This window comes from Doryrhamphus excisus, chromosome 14 (genome assembly GCF_030265055.1).
Source record: "Doryrhamphus excisus isolate RoL2022-K1 chromosome 14, RoL_Dexc_1.0, whole genome shotgun sequence".
NCBI classification, from domain to species: Eukaryota; Metazoa; Chordata; class Actinopteri; order Syngnathiformes; family Syngnathidae; genus Doryrhamphus; species Doryrhamphus excisus.
The window spans coordinates 5,086,063-5,099,599 of NC_080479.1; the positions used below are offsets into that span (position 1 = coordinate 5,086,063).

Genomic DNA, 13,537 nt, shown 5'->3' on the forward strand with positions numbered 1-13,537 from the left:
GGTGGCATGAAGCTCCCACCGCAGGGAGGAAAAAAAAATGGGCGTCGCCGATGCTTTGTATTGATCGGAGATTGAATCATGGCCGAAGATGAAGATGATGCCGCTATTTGTCGCTATTTTGGCGCGGCGAGCAGGCGTGGCCTTTCACGTCCATGAAACCCGACGCCCTTCACAATGACACACGGAGAACGAGGGCGCCAAAATAGACGTTAGGACCCGAGACGCCAGTTGAGAGCCAATGAATGTGTTCAAGTTTAGCAGGCCTCGTCTGCGCCTGAATACGTAGTATGGAGTATAGATAGAATATGTCATTTGAATATATACTATGGTTATATAATATATAATATTGGAATATAGAACTCGGTACACTCATCTAAAGACATCTACTGACAGTAGTACTGCGATTACAAATAATAGTAGTACTTATTTCTATTATTACTCAAGGTGCACGCTGGTAAAAATGTGAAAATGAGTCAGTATTTCTATGAAAATGTTGTGCATTTCAGCATGTAAATAGACATCGCCTCCGAGTGGCCTGGCATGCACATTACATGGAATATTGGCAGATGTTTCCTGAACCAAAATACTTCACTGTTAACACAGAGGAATATGAGTATTATTACTATTCTTAGATTATTTTGCAAAGTATTGTCCTCCAAGTAGGGCGGCACGGTGGTCTAGGGGTTAGCGCGCAGACCTCACAGCTAGGAGACCAGGGTTCAATCCCACCCTCGGGCATCTCTGTGTGGAGTTTGCATGTTCTCCCCGTGCATGCGTGGGTTTTCTCCGGGTACTCCGGTTTCCTCCCCCATTCCAAAAACATGCTAGGTTAATTGGCCACTCCAAATTGTCCATAGGTATGAATGTGAGTGTGAATGGTTGTTTGTCTATATGTGCCCTGGGATTGGCTGGCGACCAGTCCAGGGTGTACCCCGCCTTACGCCCGAAGACAGCTGGGATAGGCTCCAGCACCCCCCGCAACCCTCGTGAGGAAAAGCGGTAGAAAATGAATGAATGAATGTCCTCCAAGTACTTTTCAAAACTACAAACAACAAATTGACATGAACAGTTGTACAACCTGAAGAACACGTATTAGTATGATTAATTATTACTGCTTTATTTGATCATTATATATTCATTGTATTATTCATGTACGCTTTTTTATTATTTTTATTTTATTTTTTGTTAATGTATTTTCATTAATTTATATTTATTCTTCTATTTGTATAATTATTCTTATTAATTACTAGTTTATAATTTCATTTTATAATGATTATTGTTTTATTTTATGATGTACTACCTTTATTTGATATTTCAAAATGGTTTTTATTGTTTTATTTTATTTTATTTGTTATTTGTATTTAATATTCATTATGACCAATTTATTTATGTTCTATTGCCAAATTCTATTTGTTTGTATACATATATGTATACGTGTATACATATGTATACATATATATACACACACATATACATGTACACACGTGTACATATATATATTATTTTATTATTATTATTATTATTAAATTGTACAACCCACTTCAGTGTATTCAACAGACAGACCCCGGCAGGAAGTTGCTGAGCATGCATTTGGTCACCAAAATATTCCTGTTCCTGTTCCTGATATTGATGCAGTACAAAGTAGCTGCACTGTAATATTAATCTAATACTGGCCTTAGTGTGTATTAGTGTGTATTAGTGTGTATTATGCATGGGGTGCGTGCAGAAGTACCTAATGAAGTGTTAAGCGTCTGTCCTGGATTTAAAGAGACAGACCGCCTGTGAGGATGAATTGCAAATAGCACATTGAATAAGAGAAACATTGAAAAATGTTTAGTATGTGAAAAAAAAAAAAAGCTAGAGAAGTCGGCACATCCAACAATTTGAGAGAAGAAGCTGAACAGACGTCTGGAATTCCCACCCTCCTCCCGGGGAGGAGTCAGGCCGCTCCCCACACGTGCGACACAAACAGCGCTCAGCATCCTCACACTAAAAGTGCACAATCACCCACGGACGCGTCCATAAACGCTGCTTCGGCATCCATTAACACCACGTCAACACCAGCCAGGGGAGCAAAAGCAGATGTTCTCATTGGGAAATGTTCTCGAAGGAGTTTCAAACAGCAAAACAAGAACCTACCACCAGGAGATCCTGGACAGACGCAGCAGCAAAAGTCCATCCTGTCCTTCCGCGTGCTCACCACTTTTAGAGAAAAAGCTGGAATGCCTCGGCAGTCCTGACCTCACAACATTGGGAGTTCTAATCACAACCCAAGGGGGGAGGAGGGGCGTGCTAGGAAAAACAGAGGCTGAGGAAAAAAAAGAAGCCAAAAGCGGAGGCTCGGCCGGGAAGTGCAAAGCGGAGCGTTGCATGTCATTGACGAGGTTCTCCTCAGTGGAAAGAGCATCTCATGCTCGCTGCTTTTCCTGACAAGCGCCGCTGGATGGCTTCCATGTGTGCAGGAGGGAGGGGGGGAAAAAAAACAGGATCTGGACAAAGGGCGGAAAAGCGCTCAAACAAAGAGTCCTCTGTGGATGGCGGAGAAAGTTGGACAGCGTTGACGCCGCTGCTCCTCGTCCACATGATGCGGCTCAGTCACATTTCTTGCTGATGGCTGAAAAGTTCTCTTTCTGCTCGCTAAGCATCTGTCCTGTCACCATGGCAACCCCAAAACACCTCCAGCCAACACCAACATCTGTGAACCAGCCAGGGTCCCCCCTAACAAGCATACACCAACGTACCGCTTTAAAGGTAAAAGTACTTCCTGTTTTGCCCCATCCATTTTTATTAGTAGGCGACTCGCCATAAACACATTTAGACCGCCACAAATAAACTTGGCACTATCACTACCTCAAAACACATCATATTAGCAACTTAAATATACATGAGTGCCGCAAGGTATGCTGGGAAGTCGGAAGGAATCCCAGGAACACGACATTCAATTTCAGTTTTAAATCTGGAAAAAGCCCAAAGAAACAAACAAAGGTTTTTCTGGGCTCTAAAATAAAAGTACACATCGCTCGTCTCCACGAGCAGCAGGGTTCTCGTGTCACGTACGTCATGGGACATTACAAAAGCTTGTTGGTATTTCGAAGAATTTTTCTTTGCTTTTTGCTCACTTTTGGTCACTGACAGCGTCCATTAAAAGGACAGCAATGATGAGAATGAAAAAGGAGACAACCACGCTACCTAGTGGTCATTTGTGGTGATGCTCATAAAAGTCCATCACCTGGAGCTAGCGCCACTGCAGCCTTTCCTGCGGTGTCGTGTCTCGCCCTAAGTAGCGTCTTGGGCGGTGTCGTCCTCTCGCTTTCCCTCTAAACAGAAGCAATCGTTTCTGCTGTGTGGAGCTGAGCTACCAAGACATGCCACGGGGGAAAAACTCATTGAATTACTCATTTGATTAGGAATGACCCATTTTTGGGTAAGGTCATGGTTTCATTTTACCTGAACAGCCGTGCAAATTACAATGGAATACACCACATAGTACAACTCGTAGTTTTAGTCCAAAAGTAGTTCATTCATTTTCTACCGCTTATCCTCACAAGGGTGGCGGGGGTGCTGGAGCCTATCCCAGCTGGACATGGATCCAGTGGGTCCGTTCTAGATGGTTCCATCTAGTACTGCATGCAGGCCAAGTTGGCCATCGCCGTGGTTACCAAACTTTTGACAGTCACATACCCCTTCAGTCATTTGACCTGAAGCCATGTACCCCCCTCCTGCACACGCCAAAAACATTCATTCATTCATGAATGGGGGGGTCCACCCTGGACTGGTGGCCAGCCAATCCCAGGGCACATATAGACAAACAACCATTCACACTCACATTCATACCTATGTACAATTTGGAGTGGCTAATTAACCTAGCATGTTTTTGGAATGTATTAATGTTCTTACAAAGAACACTAAACTCATCACACACCAACTTAACACTCAAAAGGTATAATTATGAAACCAGCTCAGCTCATTCATTTTCTATACCGCTTTTTCCTCACGAGGGTCACAGGGGTGCTGGAGCCTATCCCAGCTGGACTGGTGGCCAGCCAATCCCAGGGCACATATAGACAAACAACCATTCACACTCACATTCATACCTGTGGCCAATTTGGAGTGGCTAATTAACCTAGCATGTTTTTGGAATGTGGGAGGAAACCGGAATTGAACTCAGGTCTCCTAGCTGTGAGGCCTGTGTGTCATATATATAGAATACATATATTTCTGTCTAATAATATAAAGTGATGATGTACTATGACTATATTAAAACGAGTTTAGTGCAGATCTGGGTAAAGGTGCACATGCAAGTGTTTTTTGATGCTTTAGTGGACATGAAAAATGTCCATTTGCTGTGATTCATCTAAAAAGGAAGATGTAGCACAAAGGCTGTGCTAACACACACACACACACACACACAGATGCTAAGCTGCCGTCCTTTTGCATGTGCTGACACCTTTTGGTCCAAAGACAGAAGTGTCCTTCCTACCTTGAGCCTTCTGGATGAGGACCTCCATGAAGTCCGGACTACGCAGCACCTCCATGGCGGCTCACGAGGCTGCTTTGTCGTGCGCCACGACAGCCAGCAGCCCGGCCCAGAGACACGTGAAAAGGGGGGGGGGTGCAGCCACATGTTGCACCACTACTGCCCGCCTGCACCCTCCCTGCTGGGAAAACATGACTCCCGTTTGCCCGACCAAAATCCTACTTTTAGCAGCTGTTAGTCATGGCTACAATAACCATGATGCATGATGTGCTCAAACATTGGAGAAACTTACCCAACCCAGCATGCCTTGTGGGCTTAAAATGTTGTGTTTTCTATATTTCTATACTCGAGTGACAAACAGTGAAGCTGCAGTGTATGATACAAGCTTAGCAACCTTTCTAATTGTCAATCATAATCATAATCATAATGGTCCTACAGGAAGTCGATGGACTCGCCTGCTTCCTGTTCAACTTCATGAAAAAGGACAAGATCATCGCTTTTGTCTTGAGCAAATCACATTATCGACTCAACAAGAAGATGGCGACGGTGGAATAAGATAACGGCGTGATGATAACACGAATTGGTTTAGAAGAAGGTCAACCGGCGTTTGAGCGAAAAGTCGTGGATCAATAAGTTGCTAGCAAGAAACAGCTCTTATTTTACAACAATAAATGATTGGCAGGTAAACAATGTCCTTTTCATAGCATTCATTCATTTTCTACCGCTTATCCTCAAGAGGGTGTGCTGGAGCCTATCCCAGCTGGACTGGTGGCCAGCCAATCCCAGGGCACATATAGACCATAGGGTGTTTTTAAGTGCTGCTTGTGGCCATGATTCCTTTTTCCAAAGGTTACATGTTTCTTTTGGAAAAGACTAAATATGGCGGTGAAATGCCAGCTCATTTCTTCCCATTTCGGAAGACAATCGTGCTTGTGTTCACATCTACGTTACGGATCAGCGCTGGAAAGCAAGGAAGCAAATGGAGGCAGGATGGCGGTCCGATGGCGGTCCAATGGCGGTCGCCTGCGGGGCCAAGAATACACACGCAAGGTTTGGAACATTTTTCCACAGGATTTTTTCCTCCTTTGCCCATAATTTGCTTTTCAAGACGCTGGTGGAAGGTTGCCGTCCTTGAATTTCATTTTCATGCTGCTTTCAGGTACCATGGAGACGCTACACTGCCACCGCACCACTGCACTGACATGTACTACAGTACTACACGACAGGTACTACACTACACGGGTAAATCCCTCCATCCATTTTTAATGCCGGGTAGCCTACTGGGGTCATGGCAATGGCAGGGCACACATGAATGGGGGGGTCCACCCTGGACTGGTGGCCAGCCAATCACAGGGTACATATAGACAAACAACCATTCACACTCACATTCATACCTATGGACAATTTGGAGTGGCTAATTAACCTAGCATGTTTTTGGAATGGGGGAGGAAATACATTTAATATTTCATATGTTTTTTAAAAGATTTTGGATTGAACATTTGGATTTGAACAAAAGAAAATAGGTCACTACACGCCACCCAGAAGTCATTTCTGAGCCCAATTGTGGGCTGCGATCCACCACTTATCCACTGGTCCAAAGGTAAACCCGTGTTTGGTGCAAACACGCTCCCTGATGACTTTGAACAAATGGCACAACTTGGAAAGTGTCAGACGCCAAGCAGAGAGTGATGGACGTCTGAGAGGTGTCTCTCTTCATCAGCTGTGCCGTCGCATCCAAAACAACCGATGATTTACCACAACCAAACCCAAACGTAAAAAAACAGACTCAAATTCCGCCGCAACCTTTGCCTCAGCAAATAATCGGGATTCTCGCCGCCTGTTTGCAGTTTTCTAACATCAGTCACGGAAGAAAACTGCATTCCTGACCACGGTTTATGGAGAAGGATTTAAGAGCCCTGGTTGTCTTCCAAGCTGTTAAAAGCAAGTCCAGTACTTCAGCACTTGGAGCTTGCGGGCGTGGGAGCGTACAGGAACATCTGGGAGGGGGTTCTTGGGAAGGTTGTTCACCTTTCACCCAATCTGGCTCTTCAACAAACGAGCAGAAAAACCGGATTTAGTTTGTTCCAGCAAAACTCAGACCCGAAAAAAGCAAGAATATTGAATGTTGAAGTCTGAGTTACCAAGTTGGTGCAAGACCACATTTCTTCTCATTCAAGCGTGTGCACCCCCCCCCCCCCCCGCCCCCCCGACCTAACGACTTGGTTTAGTCAGGTAATCACAGACGACCTGCCACATCCATACCACACACAATGGAGTAACCAGTTGATATTGAACATGACGCTAGACCAGGGGTGGGCAAACTTTTTGACTCGCGGGCCGCATTGGGGGGGGGGGGGGGGCAGACTATATATTTTACACGTAACAGTCCACCTGGTATTATTGTATCTGTAAAATTGTCATGCAATCTGCTATTATTATTTATTATTTTATATTTATATTTAAATATTTTTAAAATAATAAAATATTATAATTAAAATAAAATTAAAATAATAATTATTATATTATTATTACGTAAAATATGCAAATATAACAATATTATATATAATTAATATAATAACTAGCATTAATATAATAAATATAATAATCATAATAGTTATAATAATAATATGATAATTATTATTTTAATTTTTATTATTATGTGCTTGTGTCTCTTTTTTCAGGAGCACTTTGTAAACAACAGACCATGTCAAACAACGAAATTGATACAACCATCAAAAGGTTGGCTCAGGCCATGATGCCAGGTTGTATGTTGACTTTAAATGAAATACTTTGGAAAGATTGGGCGGGCCGTATTCAAACACTTGGCGGGCCGGATGTGGCCCCCGGGCCGTAGTTTGCCCACCCCTGCGCTAGACCGTCTACTGCTCCCCATTTTAGGCTCTTTCTCTTGTTAGGCCCTGGCAAAAATGTGCTCATCTATTAGCGATCAGAAGGACCTGTTACTTTGTTATTTGGAACAATACTGCGTACTCTTTTATATCGTACAAGACACTGGGTGACGCTCTTTTTGGATTTTGGATTTTTTTGGAAAAAGGTTTTCATGGGACAGGACAGGATGTAAAATGTAAAAATGGATGCTAACCTACAGGCCTAGCCTCGCAGATGATAAAAGGGCTCCGCTCACACGTCTGGAGAACAACAACAAGGCTGGGAGCCGATATCGTAATCCTACTTTGATGTCAGAGTTAAAGTTAAATTAGAAAGAATTCACATGACAAGACGTGTTTGTAACGTTTCAATTGTAGGGGTTCTAGAAGTGAGCCCTGTGGGACACCGCATGTTGTGTTTTGTAGCAGCATAGTGTCTCTCTTTCCATGCAAAAAATGGCACTGGTTATGCAACCCAACAACAACAACAACAACAACAGTACATATAATATCCTAAGCTTTGAAAGATGTCGAAAAGAAAGACTGCTATGCTAGCAGGAAATTGAACTCTGACTCCTAAACGTGGATTTAGCACAAAGGTGACTAAACTGGAGTTTGTGTGATAGTGTGTTTCTGCGTGAGAGAGACAATTATCCAGAAGGAAAAGAAGAAGCCAGAATGGGGCGTGGCCTGTAACCATGGAAACGTGTCCCTCCCGCCACTGAAACATGAGTCAATACAGTGGAAGCTAAAACGCTAACATCGCTGCTACTGGCAGCACTTTAGAAAAACAACTAAAGTAACTACATTTTTCCTATTTCACTGCAAGGCACATATTTCGACCGACGAGTCGCACTGACCACCATACACGCACGCGCACGTGCACGTGCACGCACGCACAAAGATGAAGGAAAAAAACGATATTAGCATGACTGCAACACCACTGCCCCCCCCCCCGTTCCCACCCAATCCCCCTGGATGCCACTGGAAGAGTCAAGACTGAGGTCGCCTTGTCAACAAGAAATATGGGAGAGGGAGGGGGTCTAGTCTAGTCTGGTCTGGTCTATAACGGGTCTCCTTTGAGACCTGTGGGGGTCCTGCGGCCTTTTGTAGACCCTGAAGACTACTGGCAAAGCTTCCAATGTCAAACAATTCCATAACTTTTAAAGAAGTTTCTTTTTTTTTTTAAAAAAAAAAATATATATTAAAAAAATAAATAAAAAATAAAGAAGTTTCTCACGTATGAAATATATTGGTCATGAAATCATTTCATAAATCATGCTAATTTCTTTCAAGGTTAGACTGGATTTCATAATGGAATCATAATATAACAGAAATGTATGATGATATAGATTATATAATGTCTATTATGAAATATAACCTTAAAGGAAATTGTTTGTGTATGACCATCATATTTAATACATTTAGAGATTTGATTTTATTATTTCACATTTTAAACTGACAGAACGTGCTATATTAGTGCTACATTATTATATTAAAAAGAAATAATAAAATATACTTTGAATTGTTTTCTTTGTATTTCAACACCAATATATTTTATACATGAGCTATATATTTATTTTAAATGCTTTTTAACTTGTTTTAATATGTTTTAATACTAATATAAAATTTTCTCAATTTTTCTCCGGGTACTCAATTAACAGGTAGTTAATTGGCCACTCCAAATTGTCCATAGGTATGAATGTGAGTGTGAATGGTTGTTTGTCTATATGTGCCCTGGGATTGGCTGGCCACCAGTCCAGCTGGGATAGGCTCCAGCACCCCCGCCACCCTGGTGAGGATAAGCGGTAGAAAATGAATGAACTAATATAAAATAGTAAATATAAATAGGCTCTGTATTTATTTATGTCCATAATAAACAGCTAGCTAGCAAGCTTTGATGATATAAATGATATGTGATAAGATCCAGGGCCTTAGAGGCTGGATGTCTGATTGGATTCACACTAATTGAAAGAAATGAGTGAAAAGAAGCATCTTTGCATCATTTTCCACTGCATTATGACGGCAACCAGCCAACAGCGCCCTCCTTTGGCCACTCTCGGTAGAGCACTAAAACGCACCTCAGACATATCGAATAATTCCCTCGTACCGCGAGTTAGCAAAGTCATTTAGTCCCCCTACAAAGATCACATGACCTCTAGAAGAGATGACATCATCACGATAGAGATGATTAAAAGTCATGAATTCCACACAGTGTCATGAGGATGGAGACTTCTTCCATTCCCATATAGGATAGGAGGAGGCAGGATATGTTAGCATGAATTCCTGTCACTCAAATTAGCAGCAGAGGCCTCTGAGGTCCAAAGTGACATCTGAGATGTCCTGTAAGTGTGAAAGTGTGCATCAGCAACGTTGCCCTGATGGCAGGATAAACGGAGCCCTCTTGGCTGTGATGCAGGAGGAGATGCTGGCTAATTCCTGGCAAGCCGGAAGTACAGCAGCGTGGGGGGTGGGGGTGGAGGGTGTAATGCTGAGGCATGCTGGATGGGTTCAAGTCATGCAAGAATCCCAGTATGATTGCAGCGGCGAATACCGGAGGCCAGTGAAGAAAACAATGAGAGACATGGATCCAGTGGGTCCGTTCTAGATGGTTCCATCTAGTACTGCATGCAGGCCAAGTTGGCCATCGCCGTGGTTACCAAACTTTTGACAGTCACATACCCCTTCAGTCATTTGACCTGAAGCCATGTACCCCCCTCCTGCACACGCCAAAAACATTCATTCATTCATGAATGGGGGGGTCCACCCTGGACTGGTGGCCAACCAATCCCAGGGCACATATAGACAAACAACCATTCACACTCACATTCATACCTATATGGACAATTTGGAGTGGCTAATTAACCTAGCATGTTTTTGGAATGTGTTAATGTTCTTACAAAGAACACTAAACTCATCACACACCAACTTAACACTCAAAAGGTATAATTATGAAAGCAGCTCAGCTCATTCATTTTCTACCGTTTATCCTCAAGAGGGTGGTGGGGGTGCTGGAGCCTATCCCAGCTGGACTGGTGGCCAGCCAATCCCAGGGCACATATAGACAAACAACCATTCACACTCACATTCATACCTATGGACAATTTGGAGTGGCTAATTAACCTAGCATGTTTTTGGAATGGGGGAGGAAACCGGAGTACCCGGAGAAAACCCACGCATGCAAACTCCACACAGAGATGGAGGGGGGAATTGAACTCGGGTCTGTGGACTAAACACTCCCTGCCGTGCAGCCACTCAAAAACATAAACCTTATGATGTTAATTCACTTGAAATATGGAAGATAATTCATTGGTTCGTTCATGTTAGTCAGTGGTGGCCAAAACCCTTCATTTCAGTCAACTGGATCATTCCGATTCCCCCCCAAAAAAAAAGCATTTCCAACTGAACGGGTATTTTAGGGGCGGTGACCTCCTTCATTCAGTTCACAAACAAGAACAAAAAGTTCTTTATAGTTCTTCAAAAACTAGCGTTCAGCGTGCAGAAGCTATTATGATATTTGGACATGGAAAATGGAATATTAAACATTCTAAATAGTAAATATGATATAAAAACAAGCCTGACATCACTTCCGCTTTGCTCACCTTTCCACGACCCAATGTCAGCTATCTTTATTAGCACTTTCACCACGGGGTGTGTACAGTATACACTGCTGTGTTTTCATGTCTACATCAGCGCCACCTACAAACCTGAAGAGTGGACTGGCCCAAATGTCAAAGGGCAACGGTGCACGAGTGACACACTTGTGTAACACGACACCGTACACGGGTCAAGTGGCGTCTTTTTAGGGGATCGCCACAAGTGGAAGCAACCCAAGGGTTCAAAAGTGCAAAAAAGGGTGAAATTGTATTGATTTAGCTTGTTGGTATTCAGGGCAGAATGAGATTTGGGTCAAGAACTAAAGCGGATCAGTAGCTAGTGGGTCCATTCAGAAGTGTCTGTGGAGTCGTGGAGTCTTCTGGTGGTGCTGAGGTGACGGCGGGCTTGCAAATGATCAGAACCCGAGAGAGAAAGCCGAGTTTTCCCAATATGTTGAGGCATTCCTTGGAGAGCGCTCAATTGGGGCGGTGAGGGAGCTTTTGTCTCCGCAGTCAAAAACAAGCCCCCACCCCCCACCCCAACTGGCCAATCTCTGTGGGCCAGAACCCTGCAAGACTGGGTCTTTTTGTTGGACCAGAATGCTCCTAGGATTCACACAGAAGCCGCTAAAAACCGTTGCTTCACCTCATGCCATGAAGCTCTCCCAAAACACCACGTTAGCTTCTACACCAGAAGCTAACGAGAACGTAAACAACCACAATAAGCATATTGTCTGTTGACATGGTAGTAACCAATTAGCAGCAGAGTCTCCTATATTCGCCAGGTGCGTCGACATGTAACAAAACACATAATTGCCTCTGTTGGCAACTGCGGCTGTAGGCAACCTTCCAGTGTAATGTTTACAGAATCGGTGAGACACAACCAGTTGCATAGTGCCACGGTTGGTCAGCATTTCATGTGCTTTAAAATGTCGCTATACTCTTTGAAAGTCCTATAACGCACATAGAATTGATGCTGACTCAGCAGTTTGTGGTCAGATAGAGATATGCTTTCCTTGACCATTTTTAGGCAGCATGTTCAAAGTAAAAAATTACTACAAAATTGTTAAATGTAATGCGTTTATATATAGAAGCCCCTTTGTGTCTAAGCTAGGTGTGGACAACTATTGTGGACAAAATTGTCCGGGGGGGGCAGAACATATATTTAACACACACACTATTTTATGCTTATAATTTTCCTTGAATTATTTGTCTAATTTGATCTGTAAAATTGTTATACTATCAGCTGTTCTCATGTTTTCAAGAGCACTTTAGACATCAAACTATGTCATTTAATTTGATAGTTTTGTTTACTTTTTTTTTTTACTAAATAAGACATCCGACTTGTCATGTTGCCAGTTTGTATGTTAAAGTTGAAATACTTTGAAACGCTCGGTGGGCCGCATGTGGCCCCCGGGCTGTAGTTTGTCTACCCCTGGTCTAAGGTGAAACATGAAACATGAAACATGAAATCAAACAGAGCTCTTGTATCTCTAGAACTGCATGGCTATTGCAGATATCGGGTATCGTGATTGGTTCCAAAAGTGGGAAAATGTGAATCGGCGCATTCCTAAAATCAAGTCTTTTCATTTATGCGAGTTAGTCGTGAAAATGGTGAAAAGGTGCAGTTGGAGTAGTGTAGTATTTTCCCTGTGTAATAATAATAATAATAATAATACTAAACTTCATGTGATTATCTTTCATTGGGTTGCGTTTAAATAGTGTACCTAATCAAATGTCCCATTGGCCAAACACATCCCACATCCCTTTAAAGTCCACATGATCAGAGCATCATCCCAACATGGGAATAGAGCAGATATTCCATATCCCGCCTGCTCCCAGAGTGGCGGGTGGTTGGCTGTTGTTGCCACGGCGATGCTGCAGCGGACGCTCAGCTTTTGCCGCATGCAGCAGCAGCAGCTCAACCTCTCAGACTTGCTCAAACCCCAAACCCCAAACCCCCCCACGGCCCCTTCAGCGGGGCACAAAAGAGAACAAAAAGCTTTTCATTGCCACTAAAAAGACATCCACAGGCCCGGAGTCCCACTTCCACTCGTCTAGGAGAAGAATGATGATAATAGGAGACTGTACCTTTAAGAGAGCTGATCTCATGCTGGATGGACCTGGAAGGATCCATGCTGTGATGCTTTCGCTAAGGCCGGCTGGAGGATGTGGAGGATGGAACAGTCCCACCGTGGACAAGCAAGCGTATTCTCCCCGCCTCTCGCTCTCCCTCGTCTGGCTTCGTGTTTGCTTCCTTCCCTCCCCCTCCTGCCTTGCACACATTGGTGAAATTGTGCAACAACAAAAAAACACACACCTCCTCTCTCTCCACCTCCAGCCCCACCCGACAACGTCCCGTGTCAGCGTCCTGATGCTGCACTGGGAATGAGGACAGGAATTGTAGAGGTCACCTGCTCTATGGGACTCCATTCTGGGATAGCGCCATAAGGAGGGGCTGCTTATGTTTCATTTCTTTTCAACATGCATACATTTTACATTGAATGCTCATTGTTGCTGACTCAGCATTATCCGCCATAAAAACATCACGTGCCTGACAAAGCGGCACGAAGCAT

The 13,537-nt window shown here is 43.4% G+C and overlaps 1 protein-coding gene across 15 annotated transcripts in view; it reads right to left on the bottom strand.

Annotated features, from left to right (window-relative positions):
• Positions 1-13,537, bottom strand: part of pleca (plectin a) — a 74,834-nt gene that overhangs the window by 44,543 nt on the left and 16,754 nt on the right. For 2 of the 15 annotated variants that reach the window (XM_058048014.1, XM_058048011.1), the window contains exon 1: positions 13,053-13,199. The exons of 11 other annotated variants lie outside the window; for them this stretch is intronic. In XM_058048014.1, coding sequence (XP_057903997.1) covers positions 13,053-13,098 — 46 coding nt within the window. In that variant the 5' untranslated portion in view covers positions 13,099-13,199. Of the gene's footprint in view, positions 1-2,139; positions 3,836-13,052; positions 13,200-13,537 lie in introns of those variants that run through there. 2 more of the 15 variants (XM_058048015.1, XM_058048013.1) reach the window with 1 other exon arrangement.